Here is a 27,953-nt window from a genome sequence, read left to right as displayed (position 1 = left end):
AAAAATACAAATTTTTTTATTTGTTCTCTTATGTAAATATGGAAGTGGCCAGCAGTCATTTGGGTGTCAAACTATGCAAGTGTTGTTGTTGTTGTTGTTTGCCATAGCGCAGGCTTACCTAATGCTTGGTTGCCTTCGAGACGGTTCCAGATGTTTTCTAAAAATCATGGGTCAGCGCCAATGAACTTGCGGCGCGCTTTTTGAAAAGCTTTTATATACATACATATGTACTTAAATGTATGCAAATATTACGTTTGCATTCTTTTTCCTGCCCACGCCCTTGTTTTACCATAGCTACCTAAACATAAAGTGGATTCCTTCAGTCAGCGAAATTTCCTGAAACCCCCATTTTCTGATCAGCAATGGAACTCGTTTTTTTTTTTGGTCTATATATTTTTATTAAAAACATTTTTTTGTATGGTTTTTATGTTTTTTGGTTTTGTTTTTGGTTTTTTTGTTGTTTGTTTTTTTTGTTTGTAAATAACGTGACGACTTGAAAACAGAAATTAAATAAGTGTACTTTACTCGTAATGTAGTAGAAAGTGTTATAAAAGCAATATTACAATAACTGTGGTAGAATTGGCTCCTAAAATAGATATTTTACAACTGATACCACTTTTTGTCTTTATATTTAAGCATTAATTGATGCGCTGTACCGCTGAAATCTTGAGCTGTATTGGCCATACGCTCCGCGCGCTCCTCCAACAAATTCAATTTCTCGCCGCGCTCCATCGCCAGCTGATGGGCCCGACTGATCTCCGAGGCGGCCGTCGATGCCCGTTGGCCCAGCTGCTCCAAGTTGGGGCCGGGTATATGACGGGCAACCGAACGATTTGCTTTCCCGCTCTGTTCACCAACTATCGGGGAGAGAGTTCAAAGAATGTCTATTACTACAAATGATATACGTGGATTACGCCTATAATAAATCTTTTCCATTCAGTATAAATTCTTTTTCTTTATTCGCTGCTCTCTCTTTGACTGCTGTTTGCTCTTTGTTTATTCTTTCTTTTTCTCATAAATATGGATATTTATCTAATACTTACACAACTCTTCGCGATCCAAAAGTTTGGCTCCACCGCCAAATAGACCCTTAAAGAAACCCTCCTTCGGCTGTTCGGGCATTTCGTGTACCGTATATAAATCACCCATCATCTCCAAAATAAATTGACTATATGCAAAGATATAGATATGCGAAATTATTATAGATGATAAATGTTGTCCATCTCAATTGTATCTTACCAAAATTCCGATGATATCGTGAATTTCTGAATTTCGGTGGGCGATGCCATGTACAATCCATGACCTTTATGACTAAAGCAAAAGATTTTTGATATTCTGCAATGGATGAGAAGAATCCGATTAAAATATGCCCCATACAGAGATCCATTTGCCAGCTTACTGAGTTGTATCTTCATGAACAATGATCTGTTGACCCCATATCGAAAGCATTGGATCCACAATTCCCTGTTTACATTTGGTTTGAAAACTGGAGAAAAATAGAATAATTTTACATCAAATCAAATATGGATAATAGTTCGAATAGACCTTGAAACGCACCTTAAGTCCATAAGCGGTAAGAAATCAGTATCCAATAACAGTTTTAGACTAGGAAGACTATGTACCATTAGATGGCCATTCGAAAGATAGGTTGCTAAGCAAGAGCCATCTGTAGGGGATGGATATTGAATTAGAAACCTAATTTGTGGAGGAAATAAATGGATACCCTTGCAAATACATCAACAAGGCCTTAAAAACAGGTGCCGATATATGGCTTAGCGATAGATAATCATTTAGATATAGTTAAACTGAAGGAGAGAGCTCTACCACCTTGTCAATAGAGTACATAGCTTCTATTAGGGCGTATCTAGTTTTCTTCTGAAGGTTTCGACTTTCGCTTATCGATTACAGATTACGGAAATAATCGATAAATCGATAGCAATTAAATTGATCACACAGAGTGTAGTCAATTAGCAAATATATTAGCGAAAACTATCGATAAATCCATTTGATTTGTTGTTGAAGCAAACGATATCGATAGCAAATATAGTGGATATCGATTAGTTAGCCTTGTTGCTTCTTCTGCAAGGGTATACATATATGTAGTTGCTTTTCATTCTGTGAACCTTTCATCGTGATAGTTTCTGCCTTGACTGCGAAATCCATTTCCGATAATTGTATGCGATTAATGCAGCACTGATTGGCCACATCAAAGACCTTTGTCTGCTTTTCGCTAGCGATAACTATATATTGTCGATCGGTGAGTGTTTCCAGCCCGGTGCTAACGCTGCCGCTGATGCCGCTGCTGCTGGCGCTGCTGCTGCTGATGCCGCCTGCGCTGCCGCCAACACCGGCGCCGGCACCGCCCGTTGCACTTCCGCTGCCACTGCTACCTGTTGCGCCTGCTCCGCTCGCCGCTGATGCAGCGCCTCCAGCACCACCGCCCGCTGTGCTGCCCGCTGCAGCTGCACTACCAGCACCGCCAGCAACCGAAGTGTTTGATATTGTATTGGCAGTTGTTGGTGTAAATGTGGGGCTGGTGCGGCTGCTGCTCTTAGTGGGCGTGCCTAAATGGAGTAGACGGGGAAAAAAAAACAAACAGATATATCGCTGTTCAATGCGGCTCATGCGATTTTCGTTAACAGTTACGATCTTTCTTGTCCCGATTCTCGTCGCGCCAAGGCTCAAATGTATAGGGTATGATCGAGCCATACGAGTCTAAAAAAGACATGGAAGTTATGGAACCTTTGAGTCGTACCACGGGTCCACCTAAACAAAAACCAAAAGTTATTCGATTTATATATGGGTGTGTGAGCGAGAGGGGACTTTACCGTTTATTGTAACCAACACTGGCTGCGATTTGCGCACATCGCGCTCCGGCATTGTTATGAACAATGTCAATATTGAACCGAAACTAGTTCCAATCCATAAAGTAGGAACAAGTGTCAAAATATCTGAAAAGCAAATTAAAGAGATATTCGATAGTGATACGAAGTTATTTATATATATATATTTGATAAATATCGATAGCAATTCAGCTCTTGATTACTTGATTATGATCGATATTTATTGATATGTATGAATTTAATAATTCTGTATTTAGTTTAAGTTAATAATCTCTTCATTTGACAGTAATTGTGCTCAAAATGATCGATTTTGATCAATGCCGTGTTATCGATTATAATCGATATTCATTGCTGTATACTGTTCAGATTAAACGAAGCTTACTTTACACATATTTTGCAGTTCTGCAACTATACATACGACTTTGTATAATTATCGATATATGGTCTTCTTGGACTTGCAAGGGACAAGCCACAATCTATATTTATCGATTACTATTATACGTTTTTTACTTAAATGCCTTCTTTCTATAGCATATTTCTATGGGGTACTTTGCTTTCCCTCTAAAGTATGCTATATAAATATACATTTAGCTCTATGGAAATGGGAAGCTTATGAGAAATAAAAAAATACATATCGACTTACCATTGCGTTTTGCATAACTCTCGATAAAAGCTAAACAGGTAACAGATTCAGAGGAAGACATATCAATGCTTGACATTGATGACGATCTGGATCTCGAGAAGGTGCCATCTAATTTATCTGCAAGTCAGTTTTAGTATGAGGAAACAATTCGATTAATTCAATAAATTAATGCAAATATGCATAGATATATACATGCATATATATATAAGTATATTTATATATATATATATATATACGTATGTGTATATCGATTATTAGATAACGGTACAGCAAAGAGAGTGGCAAACGATTACGAAATACAAATTTTTTATAGAGAATTTTTCGGAATTTAGAAAGAATGAGGCAGAAATAGAGAAAGAGAAAGATATATAGAGCGAGAAAGAGACAAAGAAAGAGTGAGATTGAGAGAGAAGAGGAAAGAAAGACAGAGAGAGAGAGAGAGAGTAAAAGCGGCGGGCGGTAGTAGGCATAACTTTTGCATAATAATTATTTTATTTAATGAATTTATTAATTCTTCGTTTGATTTTTTACTAAAGAAAATCTATTTCTTTTTATTTTTGATTTTAAAGTTCTTTAAATTTAAATTTAATATTTTTTCGCTGCACTATTTTCACTAGGCTGCTATTTATTATTCTTCTTGTTCTATCTATGTATGTGAGTGTGAGTGTGTGTGTGTGTGTGAATGAGTACATATATGTGTCTGTGTTGGGGCCAATCACTGAAACTCCTCGAATACAATCGTATGTGTGCATTTAGTGTGTCTGTGTGGGTGTGCCAATACATTCGTGTGTGTGTGTGTGTGTGAACTATGCAAAAATACTTTTGCCAATGCAAAATTAGCTGAGCTTTTGTTGCAGTTAGTTGTTGCTGTTGCAGTCTTATAGGAGTTTGTTTTTTTTTGTTTTTTTGCTTTTCTTATTAGTTGCTAATTGGAAGCGTGCACAAATACCGAGAGCGAACGAGCGAGCGAGACAGAGTGGTTTGTGAACAAATACATTAACTTATTTAGAGTAAGACAGAGCGAGAGTATAAATAGATTAGGAGAACTAGAGATAGATAGAGAGAGAGAGAGGAAGAGTAAGAGAGAGATAGAGAGAGTAAGAGAGAGAGAGAGAGAGCGAGCGAGCGAGCGAGCGAACGAACGAGCGGTAGAGTGTGGAGCGAGCGAGCGAGTCAGACAAAGTCGTAAGAGTTGTATACAAATATATATATTTTTTGAATTTTCTTAGATTTTTAATATTATTATTAATTTTATTTTTATTTTTTAATGTTGCTGTTGTTGTTTTTGTTGTTGTTGTGAGCGAAAGTGGCGAAATATGTGGGCGAATCAAAGGCGACATTCCTAGCAAACCCCTCCCCTTGAAGGAAATAATAAGATTAACCATTGCAGTCGCTGCCATCGCTACAATCACTGCCATCACTAGCGCAGCAAGCAAAAAATAAATCAAACAAAACGAAAACAAAAACATGATAAACAAGACAAAAAGGAAATTACAAGATGGCCGCTGCAAGCGGTGGCGCCTGGCAAATGGACACAGAAGACAATAGTGTGCATGTACGTGAGACAGAGACAGAGAAAGAGAGAGACAGAGAGAGAGAGAGAGAAGAGAGGCAAATCACAGGCAACGTGCTGCTGAGTGTGCGTATATATGTGTGTTGTGTGCGTGTGCGTGTGCGTGTCAGTGCATGTGCGTGTGCCCATGTGTTAAGTTAGTGTTACAATGTTATATAGTATGTGTTATACAAACAACTGTTTTGCATAAGTGTAGCACACAGATACATGTACATATATCTATATATATATATGTAATAAATATATATATAGAAATATTTGGAGACAGAAAGGGAGAGAGAGAGAGAGAGTGATAGACAGAGAGCAATGCTTTTTGTGGTGCAAATTTGTTGTTGCTTGTTGTTGTTGTTGTTTATTGTTGTTGCTGTTGTAGTTGTTGTTATTGTTGGAGTAGTATTTGTTGTTGTTGTTGTTGTATGGTGCTCTGTTGTGCTCCCACCTTGTGATTTGGACTTTTTTAGGGACTCGTACGATGTCACCGACTGCTGTTGTTGTATAACAGATGTTTGATGCTGATGCGGATGCTGATATTGTTGTTGTTGCTGTAGTTGTTGCGCACCTGATGCACCAGCATAAGCACCTGCCTCGCCATTATCTGCATCAAATGAAGCCAACAATTGTTGTAGATATTGTTGTTGTTGCTGTTGCTGTTGTTGCTGCTGATGATGCTGATCAACGCCGCTGCCGCTGCCGCTGCCACCGCCGCCGCCGCCGCCGCCGCTGCCGCCGCCACCCGCACCTGATAGGCCACCACCACTACCAATACCACCAACACCAACACCGCCACTAGCAACACCCGCACCTGCATCGTCCGCACCATAAACGCCAGACGCCGACGCCGACGCTGCAGCTGCAGCCGCAGCGTTTGCTGACGACGACGTCGACGCGGACAGAGGATCGCCCATTGCCTGCTGCTGCTGCTGCTGCTGTTGCTGCTGCTGTAGCTGCTGCTGTTGCTGCTGCTGCTGCTGTTGTTGCTGTAGCTGCTGCTGCTGCTGTTGCTGCTGCTGCTGTAGCTGCTGTTGCTGCTGCTGCGCTGGACTTGCGCTTGCATTAGCGTTCGCATTGGCTCCGCCGTTGATCTGGTCAATTGTAAATAAACAATAATAAGGGAGGGGAGAGAGAGATACACACAGAGAGAAGGAGAGAAAGAGAGAGATAAATGCACTAAATGATTGAATGGAGCAACATATCAATTGTACAATTTGTTGTTCATCTTCTTCTTCTTCTTCATCTTCTTTTCTTTTTTGTTGGTCTTGTGCGAGCACGTGTGCATATATATATACATATATATAGATATATATGTGTGTGTGCCGTGTGTGTATGTGGCGTAGGTGTGTGTGTGTCTGTGTGTGTGACGAATAGCATACTTTGTTTTGCTTGTGTTGGAAGTGTCAGGAAGGGGAAGGGTCGCATGAAACAACGATAAACTTAACAAATGCATAACGAGTGTGTGTGTGTGTGTGTGTGTGTGTCAGCCAGAGAGAGAGTGTGAGCGAGTGCATATGAGAGACAGAGTACAAACAATTAACAGTAATAATGCCCGTTGCCCGTTTTCGTATTGAGTCGGGCAAACAGAAAACAAAATGCGTGTGTGGGTGTGACAGAGAAAGCAGTTGCTGGTGGATGTGAACAGTGTTGGTTAATGGAAAACGTTGATATTTATCAAAGTGTGTGAAGTGTTCGGTTAAGCAGTGTGATGAGTGCAAATGACTGGAGAACGAAACAACAAATCACAACACAGAGTGTGAGTGAAACAGAGAGAGAGATAGAGAAAAGGAGACCGCAACAGCGACTGTCATGGAACTAAACAAAGTATTTGTATATATGCATATATAAATATTTACTTTATATATACATATATTTATATATAGATTAAGCATATAAATGAGACAGATCTGAACGAGAACGTTAAGTATATAGATAACTAGTTAAATACAGAAACATTATGTAAAGAGGCAAGAATGTAAGCAGCTGTAAATGTGGGTGTTTTTGTGTGAATGTTATCGATCGAAATGTATCGATTATAGCATGATATACATATTAAGCTTATTAATTCGAACAAAAAAAAAAAATTGTATTATTTTGGTGTTTTGATTTTTACAGTGTTCGTATAAGCAAACAAAGCAACGGTATAAGCGTTGCAAGCAATTTTTTTTTTATTATTTTTTTTATCGATAAACATAACGGAAAGCATAAGAAGCCACAGAACTAACACAAAATGTAAAAACTAAACTGAAATCGTTTGTAAAGCTAGTCAATAACTCAATTATGAACAAATTGGATAGTTATCGATCAACTATCGCAGCTTCAACAGAGACAAAGGCAAAGACAGAGCCAAAGATATATAGAGAGACAACGAAACGCTTCAGACAGACATTGAGTGAATCAACCAACCAAAAACAAACAAACAATCAAACATAACACATACATACATACATACGTATCCACACACACACACAAATGAGATAGTTATCGATAAACGATTGCTGCTGCAAATATGGTCATCGATAGAGACATTCCTGAGTTGTTGGCAGTTTGGTGGATCGGGTTGGCCGGCGGTATCGCGGTTGTCACCACATATACATACAGAACATCTATTGGGGCGATGCGTACTTAATGGTATTTGGTTTTTATGATAATCGTGATGCGGATGAGGGCGATGGGCGGTATTTATGGTATTTATGAAACTTACACATAACAAACGTGTAACGTACAACACTCACTAACAACCCATTAAAAATTTGTTGATTTTTTTCAATTTTTTATGTATATAGTATTTTTGGTATTTTTTATTTGCACAGTGCATACACAGAGGATTTTTTTTTTAAATAGGTGAATTACACTTAGTGGTTTTGTGTGATTGGTATTTTTTTTTTTTGGTATTTTCTTGGTTTAATTTAATTTTTTACAACAGTTATGCATACTATTTAAACATTATTTCATAATAGTTATGTATATCAACACATACATACATAGACACATATGTATACATATATACAAAGTATATGTATTAATATATATATAGAGAGAGAGAAAGAATTAAAGAGAAAGAGAGAGACAGACAAAGATTTTTTTTAAACAGAATTTTAGAACATTTTTATATATTTTCTATTGGTTGATTTTAATGTTATATTGTTTTGGTTTTTTTTTCCGCCGTTTTGTAAGCCGTTGCAAGGTTCGAGGTATGTGAGCGAGCGGAGGGAACGGCAAGGACAGAGAGAGAGAGAGAGAGATGGGTGGGGTGGGGGCGGGTGCGGTCTTCCGCACTACTGAGCTAAGATCACAATACATACATACATTGACAGATATGTACATATGCAATTGCTCATATATATGTGTATGTGTTTATGTGTGTATGTGTTGCTTGTTCTGTTATTGTGCTAATTCTGCCTCTGCTTTATCAACATCATCTCCTCTTCTTCCTCAGCTGCAAACTACATACATATGTAAAATTCGTTAGCTTTGTGTGTGTGTGTGTGTGTTTGTGTGTGCGTGAATTGTGCATTTGTGTGATGTTGTTGTTGTTGTTGTTGTTAGAATGAATTACCAAAGAACTTCCATACAATCACATAAAGGCAGTTATATTGCAGCTCTTCTGCATCCGTTGCCTAGTTTCAGGAGAAAGAAGCATATAGATAAGAATTTCAATTTTCATTTTCATTTTTATTTTGTTTTTGTTTTTTGTTGCTATTGAAATTTGATTTGCATTGTTGTTGTTGCTGTTGTTGTTGTTGATTGGTGCTATTATTATTATTGTTGTTTTCATTATTATCATAGTCATTATTATATTATAATTATACTTGTTGTAGTAGTTGTTGTTGTTGTAGCTATTGAAAACAAAGAAACTCTACGAAATTTTGTCGCTATACAAAATGCAATTCGTTAAATCAAAACAAATTTGAAGCAGCCCCGTTTCATTTCATTTACAGTTAATTTAATAATACGCTCTCTAATTTGTCTGAGGAACTAACGGGGTGTGAGGGAGACGGGTAGACTGGGCTCAGCTTGCTTGCATTACTAAAACAAAAATCTACGGCTTGCATACGATATAACATACAAAAGCCAGCAAAGAGTAAGTGTGAGAGAGACAGAGAGAGAGAGAGAGGGAGGGGGGGAGAGAGAGAGTGAGAGCAGCTAAAGAGAGGGGGGGGGGGGGGGGGTATGGGTGGGTTATTATTATTGTTGTTGTTGTTGTTCTTGTTGTTTGTTTATTATTACTCTAGTTACGCCCTAATTAATACACACGCACAAAACAATGCACCGCAATGCATGGCAAGGCAGCATGGTAAATCAGCAGCACCAGGGCAGCCAGCACTGTATACGTGTGAGTTGTGGATGCGTATGTGTGTGTGTGTGTGTGAGAGTGAGAGATTTTTGTCAAATTTACTTTCGATTTCGATCTTCGCCTTTGACTCTCTCGCGTTCGCTCTCACTAAACTGCAACTGCTACAACTACAACTATGCGCCTTGACGCTCACACGCTCACGCTCTCTGTTGTTGCTGGGACATTAGAGGAGGAGAGAAGGGCATGGGGAATAGTGGAGAGTGGAGAGTTTGGAATTAAAACATATGCAGTTAGGCCGCTTGCGCCTGTTTTACGCTCTCGCTTTCAATACACTTACGCACTCTGCACATTGCAGTTGTGGGTCGATGAAGGGGTGGGTGGGTGTTTGGTAAGAGTTTTTTTTGCTATTTTTAGAAGCATTTACACACGCATACTTACGTATCTTTTTGGTTAGACTGCCGCTCATCATTGGCGACACATCGTTCTTATTGGCACGCCCAGCGCCAGCTCCGATGCCAATGGCGCCCGCACGCTGCTCTCTCGGCTGATATTTAATGTTCGGCACCGAGAGCAGGCGCTGATCGCGCGACTTCTCTTTGAACTTTTGCCGTGTCGGCTTCAATGGCGGCTGCTGCTGCTGTAGCTGTAGCTGTTGCTGTCCTTGTTGCGCCTCGCTCAATGGCAAATTATTGGGCCTCTCGCCGCTCTCGGGCGGCTGCTCAAAATCGACACGCTTCTGCGGCGGCGTCGCAGTCGGCGTCACAGCCGGCGCATCGCCTGTATCACAATTGAGCATTGCACTGGCCGCTGCCAGGCCAACATCCTCTTCACGGCACTCGAGCGCCTCCACTGGCAGCTCCTCGGCGCCTTCGGGCGAACTCTCTTTGGTCGCATAGAATATGGAGGAGCTGTTCCGCATGGACTCCAGCTCCGTATTGACATTGGGGCTGCCGCCACCGATTTTCATATTGACTTTTGATAATTGACGCTTCAAATTGAACGTTTTCCATGACATCGATTTGCGGCGATCCTGCAGCTCTTTGGGTGCCACGCCCACCTCATCACGCTGCGGACTTTTGGCCGCGGCCAGAGCTCCAGCGGTCATTGCGCTGGCGTTGCTCATTAGCGACTCTTTTGTGCTGTTGATCACATCGGCCACGCCCAGCGGCGATGTGGGCCGTGAGCTCGTGTCGCCCGTTGCTGCCGACGCTGGCGTTGCGGCCGACGTCGATGCCGTTGTTGCTGACAGCGCTGCTTCGTTCGCCTCGGGTATGAACTCAATCGACGGACTGTCCGGGCTGGTCGTATCGTTCAGCTATATTTGCATATATATATATACACACACATACATACATATATATACACATACATATACATTCACATATATATATGTATGCAGATATAGACGTATGTATATAGATTAGGAGAGGGATGGAAGGCGGGCGCAATGCCACAAGATTTAATAAAGTCTCGACTAGGCAAGGAGACGCGTACGTAACAGGGGCATTTCGCATATCCGAGAAACCAAAAGCAAAGCCAAGAAAATTAAAGGAATACAAAGAAAACCAATCAAGAAGAAGAAGAGCGAAAACTACTCAGAAGAACATGAGGAAGCAGCAGCAGCGGCAGCCGGCAAAAAATTGTGCAAAGTTTGTTTGTGCGAAATCTTCAAATATCCGATATTAGAATAGAAATAGAGAATATTTTCTTCTTTTTTTTGCGTTTTCCAATACTGAAAGCTTTTAATGGCATATCTATATGTTCTTTTCAACTTTTATATGTAGCACACTTAACTGTTACCTGTATCATCATTACACTAACATATAATATTTAACTGTTATACGAGTAAGTTTCGCAACTGTTATACGTAGATGATATCTGACTGTTATATGACTTATGATGTGATATTCAAATATTATCCTGCTTTGCTCTTCTATAGACGAACTTTAGAGTTAAGGTACGCAAACATAAATACTTCCTACTGTTATACTTGGACATGAATCCTACAAAACTATTACGTATAACTGTTTTTTAAATATATGTCAAACATAACGGCTATATTTATATCAAATTGTACATAACTGTTAACTGTTATACCTGTGTATAACACCTATCCAACTGTTATACGCATATTGTCAAACATGACTGCAATATTTATGTCAAATCGTGCATAGCTGTTAACTGTTATACGTATGTATAACACCTATATACCTGTTATATTCATATCGTCTTTTATAGAGAATATTCATAGCTGTTCTATGCTTACAATAATCATCTATTATTTGTATTTAAATACATAGATATCTGTTATATATTTTTCCTATATTGTTATACTTTCCCTATCCAGATTATCCAAGTACCGAATTGGAAAGCAAAAGATAATAAAGATCTTTGCAACTGCTGCTCGCTTTGCTTGTTCTTCTACTTCTTCCTCTTCTGTGTAGTCTTTCCTTTTCATTCCTCTCTTCTGCTCTTTGTCATAGGTTTTTCTTCATCTCTTTATGCTTTACTTTGAAGTCATTTAGAATTTTTATATTGTGACTTTTTATATATATGGAGTTATTAAATGTTCTTCATATGGGGTATATATATGTATATATAATCAGATAAATTAGGGAAATTACGAATTCATAGAGACATGTACATATATGCATATACATACAGACATACATGTGTATGCATGTCTTACAAAGTGTACGAATTCATAGTTCTTAACTGTTGGACGAAACGTATAACAGATATAACACGCTCCCACACATAAAGTCTACTATGAATTCGCAAACTTTACATATATACATATATATATATATGTCTATATGTCTCATCAATCAGTTATCAATCGATTATCAATCAATGGACATTTTATATATGTATAACAGTTAACATAGATTGTTATATTGTGGTTTCACATGGTTTCATTTCGCAAATTTAGTTTAGGTTATTTAGTTTAGTTTGGGATTTTAGTTTAGTTTTAGGTTTGGTTTAGGTTTTAGGTTAGTTTTCAATGGATAGGCGGAAATGTTACATCATGATGTATAGCAGTTAAAAATATAGATGCATATACATATACATATATATATATAGACATATATATGTTTATGTTTATGTATATGTATATGTTTAATAGTGTGATGTAAGGTCTCACAGTTAATGCAAACAAAAACCAATAAAAATAAAAAAAAAAATATCAAACAAAAATAACTAACACACATACATATACATACACTAAAGGAACGCACATCAATCAACCAATCAATCAATCAATCAATCAAAGAAACCGTGTCTGATTTATACAGTTACAGCTAGAGACACAGAGCGAGAGAGAGAGAGAGAGGGATAGTGTGTGAGAGAGACAAAGAGAGAGAGAGAGAGAGCGACAGAGAGGTAAAGACACAGAGAGAGACAGAGAGAGAGAGAGAGAGAGAGAGAGAGAGGCACACGCACACACACACACACACACAATATACAAATCAATCAATGATGGAACGTGGCAAAATGCGAGCAAGGTGAATGGTGACAGCGTCTGTGTGTGTGTGTGTGTGTCTGTGTCTCTGCATGTGTGTGTGTGTGTGTGTGGTAGCAATCAATAAAATAATCCAATCAATCAATCAGTGTCAATCAATGCAACGTGCAAAGTACAAATTTATAATATATATTCCATACACACGCACACACAGAATTCCTAAATGTTTCCATTTGATGTACAATCAAAATCAATCAATCAATCAATCATTCTATCAATCATTTATGATTTACCATGCTGACAATTTGTGCGTTTTATTAAAAAAACAATTATTTAGTTTCAGGGCAAAATCAATACAGTTTTCTTTATATAGTATATACATATAGTATATATATCGAGAGAGAGAGAGAGAGAGAGAGAGAGACAGAGATATATAGGAGTTAGAGAGCGTAAAGGAGAGACAGAGAGAGCGCATACTAATGCCTGTAGTATCAAGAGTTTCGTAATTTTTGTTTGCGCAACTGAAAGCTAGACTAGACATACGCAAAACAATTAATACTAGAAAAATACTAGCAAAAATATTGAATAGATTTAGCTGTAAATGCTTAAGAAAATAATACAAAAAATATAAAATAAAATAAAATGCTAAGCATAAAAGTTCAGAGAGAGATACACAGAGACAGAGAGAGCGAGAGCGAGTATATATATATATATAAATATATATAGATATACATATATATAGATATATAGAAATCAGTCGGCCAAGCCGATTTGAGAAACTAGGACAGGAAACGAAATAGAATTTAATTTGCAAAAATATATATATATTTATACATATGTATGTATATATATATATATATATATGTATATATATAAAGAACTAGATTATATATAAAATATACTAAATAAAATGCTACTATAATATTTAATATGAATTGGTAGAGGCTACTAAAATAATTTAGCTATAAATATACATACATATATATATACCATATATACATACATGTATAGTATATAGCATATATGTATATATAGTATTTATAGTATATAAAAAAAAAACTAATATATATTATATATCAATATGTACTTTTAGCTATTATGTAAATATTTTTTAAAATATTGCTTGCATATATGTGTGTGTAGTATTTTTTATTTTTATTTTTTTTTTTTTTTTGGTATTTTGTACTAAAAATGAGGGGAGCAAACTCAAAGGAAGTGTGTATGTGTATGTAGTGTATATGTGTAGAGTAAATTTTTGTTTATATTAAAAAAAAAAATGTACTTCAATCAAAATGCCAGACAAATGCAAATTTAGTTTGGTCTAATTTTTGTTTAGTATTTTAGTATTTTAGCTTAATTTAACTGTTAAAGGAAAAAGCTGTTAGATGCGTTTTCTACAATTGTTAATCAATCAATTCATCAATTTAGGTGTACATATTAAATGTGTTATGATTAATACATCAATCAATCAATCAAATCAATCAATGGCATATTCGAGCGCTATTTGTCTAACACTTGATGCGCGTGTGTCAATGTGTGTGTGTGTGTGTGTGTGTGAGTCATTGTATTAGTGTCATTTGATTGAAGGCGGCAACATTAGCATTAATCATTATTAACATCAATCAATCATGATCAATCATCAACATCATCATCATCATCAGTATTAGCGTTAACAATCATGATCAATCGATGATGATCATTGATTAGCATATTAACTATTATCATCATCATCATCATCATCATCAACGTCATCATCGTCAATCGTTATCAATCATATTTGTTTACGTGAATCAATCAATCAATCAATCAATCACTTACCTGATCAGAACTGGGCGAACGGCTTTGCTCCTCTTTGCTTTCAATGCGTTTTGGACTTTTTGGTGTTCGCGAATAAGGATCGTGTGCGCCATACAGATCGGGACATGCAACACTCAATAGGCAAATTTTTTGGATTATATCAATTATGACAAGTCCATATTCGGTACCATAAGCCATTCTAAAAACAGAAAAAAGAAAAGAACACGCCATCATGTCAACAAAAACAGCGGCATCCAGCAAAAACCAATCAAAATGAATCCAGAATCAACAACAAAAGAGAACACAAAATAATTACCAACGAGTTAACCAAAAAATCTTTATCGATATATACCTACTATAGATCACGCTCATATACACCAGCACACGCACACACACACACACACGCACACGCAGGCACTAAAGTCTGATTTAATTAAACTGCCTAATGCTTGACTGCCTAAGACTAACTGTAACGAGTAACGAGTAGCGAGTAGCGAGTAGCAAATAACGAGTGCCTAATCCTTCTACCTGGCAGGTGTGGCAGCTGGCGGCCATTGCAAAAGCAGCTCGCTTCAACGACTAACGAGTGACGAGTAACGAGTAACGAGTAGCGAGTAGCGAGTAGAGTATAGCTAATAGCGAGTGACGAGCAGCTGCTTGCACTTGTTTTACTTGAGAGCGCTTTTGATTATTTGCAAATGAAAGCCTAACACTAACGTTTGACAAGTAACGAGTGACAATTGGCGAGCACCAAGTAACGAGTAACTGCTCAGACGCGTTCTAGTTTAATAGCTGTAAGAACTTGATCAAGTTGGCAAAGAAAAAACTCGAATGTCTAACAAGTAAGGAGTAGCGAGTAACGAGTAGCGAGTAAAAAGTAGCGAGTAGCTCTTTATACTTGCACCAGATAGCAATTACGACTAATCGCTGCTCCCAAAGGAGAACGGAAAAAGTTCCATCGATTGACTTATTTCTGGAAGTGAGACTATCAAAGTAGCGAGTAGATAATAACTACTCGTTACTACTTTAAAAACTTGTAGCTCGTTTTGGCATTTGAAATTGGCCTAAAAGGCAAACAAATATTAGAGAAACGAACGCCAACGAGTAGCGAGTATTAAATAACGAGTAGCTGACATCAGTGAGCAGCGAATGACTTATGCATGGCGAGTAACGAGTAGCTGCTGGCAACTACTGAGAACAAAAACCAAATCAAAATCAAAAGACAAACGCACGCTAACTAAGTAACGAATAGCTGCTGGCACTCGCTCTAGCTCTAGCTCTAGCTCTAGCTGGCAACTGGTTGCAACTACACAACGCAAAATGGCAAACGAACAGAGTTAAGCGGGTGCGCGCGGGATAGGCTCTCGTTGCGTCCAAAACTGTGGCGAGTGGGGAGTTTAGTAGGGCTTTACTTGGTTTTTATTTATTTATTTTTTCTATGGGCTCTAAGTACTTCAGGCGCTTTGTTTATTTTATTTTTTTTTTTCAGAGAACTTCATGCACAATTTACGAATACAAACTACGAATACTGCACTAAAATTGATTTTTTTTTTAAATATATTATTTTTTGTCCGCGTGTGTGTGTGTGTGTGAGAGAGAGAGAGAGAGAGATAGTGTGTATGTGTGTGTTGTATGGCAGGACACTGTATGAGTTGGGGTTTAGATAACGTGAGTGCTACTTACAGTCCATAGCTAGAGTTGATGCACAACGATGTCACCTGTACGGTGCGACGATTGGGACCCGTTGTCAGGCAAACCAATTGGGATTGAAAGCCCGGCGGCTTGCGCTGAGCACCAAAGCGAACCTTCAGCGTGCATTCCGTCTGCAAGAGAGGGAAGGAGAGAGAGAGAGAGAGAGGAAATCATAAGTAAGAATACTATATTATATATGTATATACAATATAAAATAATTAACTTGTGCAGCAATACTAACAATTTCTATTGTTATCGATAAATATCGATAAATAGTTTAGCCTATCTACTACACATATGTACATAGCGTTCTACAATAATCCAGCATTGGTACGCACCTTATCCGAATCACTCGATTCGGTCTTCTGCACCTGATGTCCGGTGAGAAAATCGCATTCCGGACTGGTGCCATAGATGTCATCAAAATTCTCATAGAGTATTGGTATCTCCAGCACCAGCACCTCCGATGTGGATTCGACCTTGCGAAACTTGAACAACATTACCTGGCCCATTGCGCCGGCGACGCAGAGACGCCGCGACTCCGAGCATAAAAATATCAAATGCACTGCCAACGGATTATCGCTATCCGAGTGGCTAACATGGCGCGGCTTCTCGAATATTTTCGCCGTCTTCAATTTGTACAAAATCTGCGTGCGCGGGCGGGACAAACGAAAAAAAAAAAAAAAAAAAAAAACAAATGTGATTTACAGGATATCTTTAACGATATGGAGCAATGTGTCTTACCTGTAGGGTGCCAGCGCCAGAGTCCCAGAACTTAAGTGAACCATCCTGATGGCCAGTGATGACAATTTCCGAATAACTGCACGAGGCTGGCGACCATTCGCCACCCGAAATGGGCCATTCGCGCTCCGAGAAGCCTGTCTTTTTACTAGTCGTTGTGCGACCAACCTAAATGAGAGAGGGAAAGAGGGAGAGGGGGGAGAAAAGAGAGAGAGATAGACAATGAATTGACTGCGGGTAAGAAGCTCTAATAATTCATAATAAAACATTGCACTTTGAATGAAATCCCAAATGAAGATTAAATTTTATATCCTTATGTTAAATTTTATATCTTCATGTTAAGCTTGAGTAGGTTTGATCGCTGCATACTCTCTATATATATATATATATAATATCAGCTAATAAACAGTTGATTTCAATCAAAGTAATCTATCTCAAGCATATTTATGCTGATTAACTGCTCTACCATCTATCCTCATGTCAAATTTCATGTTATTTAAAGCTAATTTATACTTTTTACATGGAATTCCCCAGTTTTTACGAGCAGCATACTTACAGAATAGAAAGCAGGAACCAAATCCGATGGGCAATCGGTTAAATATGTGCAACATGTAACAGGTGATTCGTGTAAGTCCATTGGATAAGGCGATTCAAAACATGGAAAACCGGGCGTTAATAAGTCTATTAATACTAAGTCATATTGAAGCAACACAGCTATCGCATATGGTTCCTGGGTTTCTATAGAGATTGTAAGAGAATTATATAGAAATTGTGCTAGATCAAGTTCAAGCAATTTCGTAACGAACCGCAGGGCCAAGGATTCTCGCAGAGGGTAATGAAATCGCAAACGGCATGCTCCATTTCCAAAACGGTTGTGGTCTTGCCCACCATAACTGTGATGCAATTCGACTTTGAGCTCTTCTCCGATGGCATGCCGCCAGAGAAAATTGTAAAGGTTTCGCTGCGAATAGAAAACCAAACAAGAAAATGAAAGTCATCATAGTGAAAGGAAGGCAGAGGGAGAGAAAGAGAGTGTAGGGAGTGAGAGTGAAGAGAGACTTACCCAGTTGTGCTTGACTTGAGGTCAACTTTATAAATCGGTTTACATTTTTCCGCATTGCCATCCTTGTTGATTTTCGCTGCATCATCGGGCACTCGAGTCAATTAATCAAATGGTCAACAAACGTATTTCCTTTTCACTTACCATGCGGACAAACTTGAGACTGGGGTTTCGGCTGCGCCTTGGTCGGCCACGAGCAAATGGATCCGTCCGTATGTGAGGATACAAAGTATTTGCCCTCGTAATGCCAGGCCAACGATTTAACCGCCTCCGCTGCTTGCCATCGGAATTCAGCGGCCTTCGCCTTCAGATCCCACAACACAAGCAGCCCACACTCAAATGCAATAAGCAACTGTCATTGATATGGGATTAATCCATCGATTAGTTGCCAATCCGAATTGTACGAAATTTATAGCCCTTACCTTGTTTGCATCCAATGGATTATCACATAACGCAATCACAGCACCTGGATGACTAGTTCTAACCCTGCAAATATTTGCAAAAATGTGTACAATATGTTAATAACATGTAATTTGTTAAAGTGCTTAAGAACTGGAAACTTATCAAGGGTAATTAACATAGCTTTAACAACAGACTGTTAAATTTGACTGTGTATACAGTACAAAAGGTGAATGTTAAACAATTGAACAATTGAAACATTAACATAACACTAACAGCACGCTGCTCAGTTTAATTGAGACTGTATATAACAGTGTATGCTAAACATCTGTATACTTAACATAGCTTTAACAGCACGCTGATCAATTTAACTGAATACTGTATATAACAGCAACTGTAAACTTAACATAACTTTAACAGCAGACTGTTAATTTTAACCGAGTACTGTATGTAAGAGGGGAATGCCTAACAGCTGTTAAGTTAACATAGCGTTAGCAATAACATTGTGCTGTTATTAACAGCGTATGCTAAGTAGCTGTAAACTTAACATAACTATTTGTACTGAGTGCTGTATGTAACAGTCTATGTATGCCTAACAGCTGTAAACTTAACATAAGCTGTAAAGATAGCTTAAAATGTTACGATTTCAGAGAGAAATACGTTTCTGATCGCTTTACATAGCCTAAACAGAGACACTTAACAGCAATGGGCAATGTTAATACTTACACTTCAATTGCTTTATTCCAGTTAATAATATATCCACTAAGTGCAAATGTATCTATGTGAACGACGTGTATGTTACCCTTCTCGGTGCCCACGTACAGCCATTTGCTGCCCACGGGCAAGTGTATGCAAGTGACACTGAAAGAGACAGATTGATATATATATATATATATACATATAGAGATATGTACACATGTACATATATACGATATTGGGTTTGATTGGGACTTACTGCTCGCGCTGAAATTTGAGACTCTGCACAATGCGCGGTGTCTTTTGGCGTATGCTCCACAAGTGTATTGTATCGTCGGCTGTGACCGTCACCAAAGCGCCCTCGTTCACCAGAAACTGGGCGAAGAGGACGGCGCATTCCGATTCACCTTCATGTTTGGCATGCGCATCGACGCAAGGTCGGCCCAGGCTATACACAGAGAGGAAGAAAAATCACACAAAAGTTAGCCAATCAAGTTGATTTTAATTGAATTTGCCCAGCTCATAATGAAATCAAGTCAATTATGCACGAGCTTTTGTAACAGCCAAGTTCATTTCAGTGCTGCCAGATGGCTAGAATTCAATTGAACTAACTATATATGTATATCTATATATATATATCTATATATATAAGCCGCAGGCAACTTAATGCGGTCACACTACACAAATAGCACTCTAGTGAAGCCGAAGCTACGAGAAAAAGCAGAGCTGAATGTAGTTTAATCATATGCATATTCCGTTTCAAATTGACATTCAATAGACTATTTCATCTGCAGGCGCAGCCAACTTAATGCGATGCAGTGCTGCCAGATAGTTACAGCCAACTTAATAAAAATCAGCTTAAAGAAAGCTATTTGAATTTTAAGATTTCTGGGTATTATACCTCTCATAATTCATAAAGAACTCAAGTCTGTTCCAAGTGTTGCCAGACTGCGTAGATAATGTCTTATAGAAATGCTAGAGCACATGGAAATATTGGCAGAATTTTCTATTTTTTTTACTCGAATTTACTATCATGTGACTAGCTCCAATCGCGCTCTATTGATCTATTATAAAACTTACATGCGTATATAGCCGGATTTATCACCAATCGCTAATAGTTTTTGTACTGGATCGAAGGCAAAGGATGTGGGTGAATATGGAAAGCCATGGCGAAAGGTCTGCAAAAACAGAGAACAAGATTACAAAATATAGACAAATGTAGATAAATATAGAAAGAATATAGTTTGTGGAAATATGAATATTTAGGACCTATCTGGTTTAGGTTGCTTGTTGAGCATTTCTGTTATAGCCGCGTGTGTCTTATGATAGACTTTATAAAATACAACTACCAAATAAAACATCCGCTGGCTACAACAGACGTCAATTGTCTTCATAGTGGATCACTGGGGTTTACATATACAGTTTAGGTAATGCATATACATATATTATGTTATATGTTATATATACATATTGTATAACTTTTAACTTATACATTCTCTAATCCTGCTTAAGTTCCCTGTCTTTTATCTTCCATCTTTAATTTTTCATATTTCATCTTTCATTTCTCACCTTCTTAACCGTTAAAGTTCTATCATCTAATTAAATCTTCCATATTATACTTTTTATCATCTACTATCTGCCTCATATATTTAATCTCTTATACTTAATTTTCCATCTACTATCTTTCATCTTTCTTATACATTCTCTAATCCTGCTTAGTTCCCTGTCTTTTATCTACCATACTTCATTTTTCATCTTTCATTTTTCATGTTTCATCTTTCATCTCTCACCTTCTTATCCATATTCTACTTTTTATCATCTACTATCTGCCTCATATCTTGAATCTCTTATACTTAATGTTCCATCTACCATATTTCATCTTTCTTAGCTCTATCTTTTATCTCTTGTCCTCTATTTACTAACTTCTATTTACTGTCTTCTAATCTTTATCTTTGATAAATTATATCTTTTATCTCTCATATATTATTAGCTCCACCTTGAATTCTTTTCCGATTTTGACATAGATAAAATGTTGTACAAAATATATATATAATCAAACATCCAAGTATCTATGTCCTTTGATGCTAAACATAGATATTATACATATATAACATATATCATACATATACAACAATAATTATTATTAATTGTAATTTTCATCCAGTTTCATTTTCATCTCCTCACTTACTTTTTTCAGTGTAAAATGTTCGGGCTTTAATTGTTCGAGTATCTCCTGCTCCTGGCGTATGGCTTGTGGCTGTACGGTTTGTCGAAATCCATCCAGAACTCCTTTGAATGTGAACTTTTTCATTTTTGTAACATGAGTCGTCCTGCTGCTACAGCCGATCTGAAGGTTGTTTCAAAAGGTTATCTAAAAAGGGTGGCAGCTTCTTTCAGCTGCTGTTTAATTCTTCTTCTTCTTCTTCTTCTTCTTCTTCTTTCGCTTTATCTTTTTTTTTCCTGGGATAATGCTTTGAATTTCTTGTTGTTTCTTTTTTAAACCGTTGCAATTATAGTTCCTTGTCTTCTGTTTCTTTTTGTTTTTGCTTTTTAGATTATTTCTTGGGGTTTTTTTGTTGATTTTTGTTGTTTGGGAAGTGAAACTAGGTTAGCAATAGTCGAATTGAGAGCTGCAATTATCAAAGAGTGGGAGATGGGCAAAAAACAAAAGGGAGAGAGAGAGAGAAAGAGAGAGAGAGAGAGAGAGAAATGCATTAGTTGAAAAAGTTTTGTTGCATGTGGCTTTAATGGCTGATGTCTAACAGTTTGATGATGCAATAGCAAAAACTACAAAAACACACACACCCACACACACAACACACTCACAGACACGCTTGCTAAACCATCGAATGGTATCGTTAGCATGGCTCTTAGTATACATTTGCTTAGCGTATAAAAACTATAGCCCACTTTTGGGCGCAAAGCCATCAAAATGCAATTTTCATGCAAAGTAAATAATGTTGTTTACCGATATCAATGCTAGTTTTATGACCGCTTTGTAAATAACGGGACATGTTGATTTCACTTTGATTTTTATTTGATTTTCTGTAAATAATGTTAAATACAATATGATTAATATATATATTTATAGGCATACAAATATATGCCTGTATATAAAAATCGCATAAGTTTATACACGTACAATGTATGCATACATATATTTACATTAATCAGAATAATATATCTATACATATGCATACACACATAATGTATAAATATTTATTCATTGCCTGTAACATAGCAATATCATCAAATTTATCTCAAATGCTCAAACAATTCATTTGCATCAAAATGTTCTATCGATATTTTTTTTTGCCATAACAATAACGTTAACGACGGCTTTGTCGCCTGGACTTAGCTTGCGGGGCGATGATAAATTAATTGAAGGCACAACAAGCCGCGCTCAAGTACCATCTTCATTTTTAATGCAATGGCCGTTGAAAAGGTGCTCGCTATAAAACGAGCAGCGCTGCTTATGCTTGTGCTTTTGCCAGCGAGTGCGAGCGAAATAGCACTAAAGAAATGGCAATGAGGGATGGTAATGAGCTTTGTATGCCTCTGCGGTGCTCTATGCGATTGTGCGAGTGTGCGTGCACGTGTGTGTTTGTGTGTGTGTAAATGCGATGTGGCTGTGGGCAGTGTCAAGAGTCAAATGTTAAATGGATATAATTGAAAATCGCTGTTGCCACATTTTGTTGCACAACACTCACACACAGACCTATGGCAACATACATACGTACGCGCATACATACGTAGATGGCCAGTATATGGGTTATATTTGTCTATATGTATCAATGCCTGTGTATAGTTGTGGGTATATATTGTTGTATATATATATAAGTATATATATATGTGTGTATGTATGTATTTGCACTTATTTTTGGGATGGCACTCAAATCGATTTTTCGCACACTCATCGCACGGAGACGTCGACGTCGACGTCCACAACGCTGCCAGTTCTTATTTGCAATTGTTTACGCTTTGTCAAACAAATAATCCCACATGCACGTGTACATACATACACTGTTTGCATGTGCATGTGTGTGAGTGTATTTAGCTGGGTCGCCAGGACAAACGAGCGCGCAACAGTAAAAAGTGAAAAGCGAATCGCTGGCATACTTTAAATTTAATTTGCACAAACAAAAAGGCAAAGGCATACACACACACACACACACACACAGAAGGAACCTGGACTCGTGCAGTGAGCAACAACAATAGCATACACATACACACATACATACACGGCGCCTGACCGACGACAACGAGCCGTTTCTCTATGTATATGAGTGTGTGTGCTGCCTAATGATGATTAAAATACCATCGCTTGTTGTTGGTTGTGTAAACAGCAGTACTTGGCGCTGGGAGGCTGAGCACACAAGTCATACTCTCTCACTCGCTCCTCTGCCTCTACACTCCCTCCCACTCGCTTCTCTCTTCTTTTCTAGCATACATACACTTGTCTGTATGTGTGTGTGCACGTATAGATAACCTCGATTTACAGATTTTTTCACACATACACATACATACACACACACACACGCACGCAAATAGCTGTACGTTTTTCATCTTCTTTTTTTCTGTGTTCCTTCCTTTTTATGCGCTTGTTGCTACTCACTTGAATTTACTCTACATTTTATTTATATTTATTTCTTTTGTACTCTTGGCGCCTTATGCCCGCAGCCGTGTTCGTTCAGCTCCCGTTGTTTTATATATATATTTTTTTTTTTTAAATAACAGCAGCTCACGTCAAACAAAAAAAAACTTAAAACCAACAAAAAAAGGGGAAAAAAAACTTTAACGGTAAATTGTTCAGTAGAAATGCTTGCTTTCAACAATTACAGCTGCATTTGGTGTTTCGAGAGACGATTTTAGTATACTCGATAGGCATTTGTTAATGCATATTTTAAAGTATTTTTCGCACTAATAACAAAAATATGTGTATCAATTGATTTTTCACTAGAAAAACACACACACTTACACACACGCACGCACGCACACACACACACAAAGACGAGACAACGGCACAAAAAAAAAAAATCACACACAGTGAAGAAAAACGTAGACGGAGTCAAAGTCGAAGTCGGACACACACGGGGATATGTAAGACGAGAAAAATGCTGCTGGTTAGCTGGTTAAATGGCAACTGGAGCTGCTGCTTCTGCTTCTGCTGCTGTTGCTGCTGCTGAAGCTGAGGCTCGTCGCCGAGTGGCGTCGCTGTCGTCGTGTTTGTAAAGGCATTTTTTGCACCTTGTTTGGCGCACGCGAGGACACAGTGAGAGAGCGTTCGCTCGTCAACCCTGAAAGCAAATGCTCTCCAATGCTGACGCTTTCTCCCACTCTCCATCATTCGCAACACAGCAGCACAGTAGCACCGCCTGGCACGCGCGTTCGCCCACTCTAACACATGCACTCTCCAACTCTCCCACCATCTTAACTCTCCTTCGTGCTACTGTTTGCTTTGTTTAGGCAGGCAGAAAAAGAATGAACAAAAAAAAAAGTTTACTGTTGCATAGCTTGAGGCGCTATGGGCTCTGGTAGTTCGAATTTTTACAGTTAGCTGTTGTTGCCTCATTTATTGCTTATCGCAAATACAACAAATGAGCACAAGATTTGCCAATTTTCACACACTCGTCTTCGTAGGCTTGTGTGAGCGCGTGTGTGTGTGAGTGGAGTGCTCGTAGTAGGCGAACATTGCGCATGCTTACGCTAACAGGCGCTCCATCGTGTCCTGGCTGGAGGACGATGTGTCGCACACTATGCGAATCGTGGTGAAACCGTTTTTGCGCGCGCGGTCACATGACACGAGGCCAACACATACACACACACAACATACACACGCAAATCTGTTGAGGTAGCAAGCAAAAAGCAAACAACCCCCCACCCTCGCATTGAGCCTGGGAAATAGGCTTTGATTTTGTTTAAATTATATATGAGAGTGTTTTGCTTTCGTTACCATATTTCCCCACAAACACAAGCACACACACACGCACACCTGTCTGTATATGATGCGCACATGAATATATGTATAGACAGATAGAAAATTTAAAGACGATTACGTTTGCGAAACATTTGTGTAGAAGGAAACGTTGCACGTTATTTGGCCAAAAGGAAAGTCTAAACTGAACATCCGCGTTGTGCACAACACTTTTGCTGCTGCTGCTTCGGCTGCTGCTGCTGCCTCTGCTGCTGTCTTAGTACCGCGCAGTTTATACGTGTATGTACATATTATACTAGAGAGGAGTGCGTGACACGCGTACGTGAATACACATATATGCTCAAACTTTTAAGCTGAAAACCAAATGCATGCTGTTCTAATTAATTGATTAGTTATTATAAATCTATCATGTATTAAATACCATATGAAATACTATTTATAATCAATATGTATATGTATTCATTACTATTTGAGTCTACACAAACTTGTAAAAAATCAGCAAAAAAAACCTTTTTTGTAAATATTTCCTAGTAAAATTTCATATCTATATTTTTTTATAAATAAACACGTTCTCAAAAATGGAAATACCAACAAATAAAATACTTAAATAATACTTAAATTCTCGTGTTCTCATTGCTGAAGAATGCGGTACACGCCCATCTCTATAAGCATACATACATACAAAGCTGGTCAGCTTGGCACAAGTTATGCAAAGCAGCGCCGCTTTGCTGCGCGTCGCGTCGCTTTAGGGTTGCCGCACAGCAGAGCTTTGATTTGCGTCCGCCCCAACTCTAGGCCTAGTGCGCGATTTGGGCCAAGCGGCAATCCTGAAGCCATGGCCTGGAATCGATACTTGTTGTCCTCACACACAAACACATACACACATACGCATACGCATACCCATACACTCTATCACAGAGGAACAAAGAAACACACATCAAAAATTTAATCAACTCAAATGTAAATACGCACACACACACATATGTATGGACTTAACAGCACAAAAATTTGCATTGAAATTGTTATGAGTTATGCCGTTAAACGTGCTCTCCGCACAACGACGCTCTCCCATTTAACAGCTAGCCAGGGCGGCCATATTAATAACAACTCTCCCACTCGCACACACACACACACGTATGTATGCCACAGTATGTATACACTCGACCCATTAACACACAGAAAAGTATGCAATAAAAAAATGGCCAAGCTCTTGCGTCATATGCCCAGGAATCATCTTGAAATCGTGTTTGCAAATACACACACACACACAGGCACAACACTCACTGGCAAACACAATTTATCATCCCAATAAGAAACTTGTTGGGCTGGCACGCGCGAGTCAACCACCAGCAGCAGCAGCAGAATTCGCAGTCGCTGTCGCAGTCGCTGCCGCCGTCACCATCGCCGTCTGTTGATAGCAATATGAGGGCGCCATAAACAACAAATGTGGTGGTGACGGGGCGGACCCACCAACCCAAGCATCTCCACCGCAACCTCCATTGTTTGCATGGGTGTATGAGTGTGATAGAGATTACAAAAGACTTTCATCATTTCAGATTAAGTGATTCATTGGTCAGTTAAATAGGTTTTATGATGCTGCTCCTAATGACGCTGACGCTGACGTTGACGTTGACGACGCAGCTGCTGCACATACACAGAGCACACTCACTAACGACAAGCATGTTGTCATTTTTATCAGCATATGCATGTACACCTATACAGACACATACACGCACACGTATACATAGGCATGAGTATTGTACAATTTGCACACAGCAAGAGAACAAGAGGAGAAAAAAAAAACAGTCACAAAAAAGAGTAAAACGCTGACGCTGCAAACATAACATCATCAGCCAACAACAACAACGTAAAAATTCCATTTCACAAAAATTCAATCAGCCACCCCCACAGTAAAGGCGCCCACCTGTTTCATTGCGTTTGGCACTGCGTTGATATACACATATGCATAGACATATATGTATTTGTATTGACACTTGCACGCGTGGCCAATTTGTTAATGCATTGCGTCGCAAATTGTTACTACGCGTATTGCAATTTTCGCACCTGAACTTCTACGCGCACAACTTTTTCACTTATTTGCTTGACGTTTCTTTGACTACATGTACTTCTCCTAGCTGGAATCGTCTCGTGTGAAACTACTTCATCAAACTGAGCAGCAAGTAAACAAACGTTATTTGCGCAACGTGAATTGTAAGCGTTAACAGCGTCGTCAGTTGTCAGAGCAGCGCTGTTAACGCAAATCGGAGCCAATTTAATGCTGTAATTGCTAATCGTAAAGCGAAATGCGTAACGTATGTCGAGAGACGTTCAGCAACGCAAAATGAAGCTCACTGTAACGCAAAAATGCTCAACGTGAAATGTTAAGATAAAATAATAACATTTTTACTTTTTTTACTGTTAATTTCAAAAGACTATTTAATTTTTCTAAATCTTGATGTGTATATATATATATATATATATATATATATATACATATATATATATTTTTTTTTATGATTGTTTGTTATTCTATATATAAAATTAATAATTACATTATGAGCTTTGTTTAATGTTTGTTGGGTTAAAGCAAAAATTTTGCTGGGGATCCCCGCAAAAATTTATTTATCTAACATAATATATAAAACTCATTTATTGACTTAATCACAAGCAGAAGAACTGTGAAACATAATAATATATCTATATGCATTATTATATATTTTTCATATAAAAAAAAAAAAAAAAACGATTTATATTGGGTGAATATGATTCGAGTACAATGTATGTAGTTTTATAAAACTTGAATAATATACGGACAAAAAACTT

At 38.2% G+C, this 27,953-nt stretch overlaps 1 protein-coding gene across 7 annotated transcripts; it reads right to left on the bottom strand.

The window, feature by feature from the left end:
* Positions 1–502: 502 nt before the first annotated feature.
* Tomosyn (syntaxin-binding protein tomosyn) lies at positions 503–27,348 on the bottom strand. 7 transcript variants are annotated; one of them, XM_089263163.1, is made up of 25 exons: positions 24,241–24,388; positions 23,811–24,115; positions 21,384–21,825; positions 20,276–20,373; positions 19,455–19,643; positions 19,226–19,360; positions 18,523–18,586; positions 18,245–18,452; positions 18,104–18,179; positions 17,847–18,001; positions 17,597–17,778; positions 17,044–17,208; positions 16,638–16,946; positions 16,291–16,430; positions 14,629–14,806; positions 9,786–10,662; positions 3,487–3,603; positions 2,829–2,951; positions 2,647–2,766; positions 2,124–2,564; positions 1,558–1,666; positions 1,400–1,486; positions 1,240–1,335; positions 1,044–1,168; positions 503–857 (listed from the first exon to the last, which is right to left on the bottom strand). In XM_089263163.1, exons 3-25 carry the CDS (start codon positions 21,504–21,506, stop codon positions 601–603), a joined length of 4,374 nt encoding a protein of 1,457 aa, XP_089119289.1. In that variant the 5' UTR covers positions 21,507–21,825; positions 23,811–24,115; positions 24,241–24,388; the 3' UTR covers positions 503–600. The 7 variants fall into 7 exon arrangements, with proteins under 7 accessions (XP_089119289.1, XP_089119291.1, XP_017963802.1 ...); XM_089263165.1 differs by lacking the exons at positions 23,811–24,115; positions 24,241–24,388 and adding an exon at positions 27,195–27,348; XM_018108313.3 differs by lacking the exons at positions 23,811–24,115; positions 24,241–24,388 and adding an exon at positions 27,055–27,344.
* Between the last annotated feature and the right edge of the window lie 605 nt (positions 27,349–27,953).

The sequence above is a fragment of the Drosophila navojoa genome, chromosome X, assembly GCF_054131105.1.
Source record: "Drosophila navojoa isolate 15081-1374.11 chromosome X, UAZ_NAV_1.0, whole genome shotgun sequence".
NCBI classification, from domain to species: Eukaryota; Metazoa; Arthropoda; class Insecta; order Diptera; family Drosophilidae; genus Drosophila; species Drosophila navojoa.
The sequence above is the reverse complement of the archived record's forward strand: the minus strand, read 5'-3'. Positions and strand labels throughout refer to the sequence as shown.

Bases quoted from the DNA above. Each gene is read 5' to 3' on its own strand.
- Tomosyn (XM_089263165.1), bottom strand. From the start codon at position 21,506: ATGAAAAAGTTCACATTCAAAGGAGTTCTGGATGGATTTCGACAAACC. The intron at 20,374-21,383 runs GTAAGTGAGGAG...CTGTTTTTGCAG, and splicing joins AACATTTTACACTGAAAAAA to ACCTTTCGCCATGGCTTTCC. The intron at 18,002-18,103 runs GTAAGTCTCTCT...TTCTATTCGCAG, and splicing joins CTCAAGTCAAGCACAACTGG to CGAAACCTTTACAATTTTCT.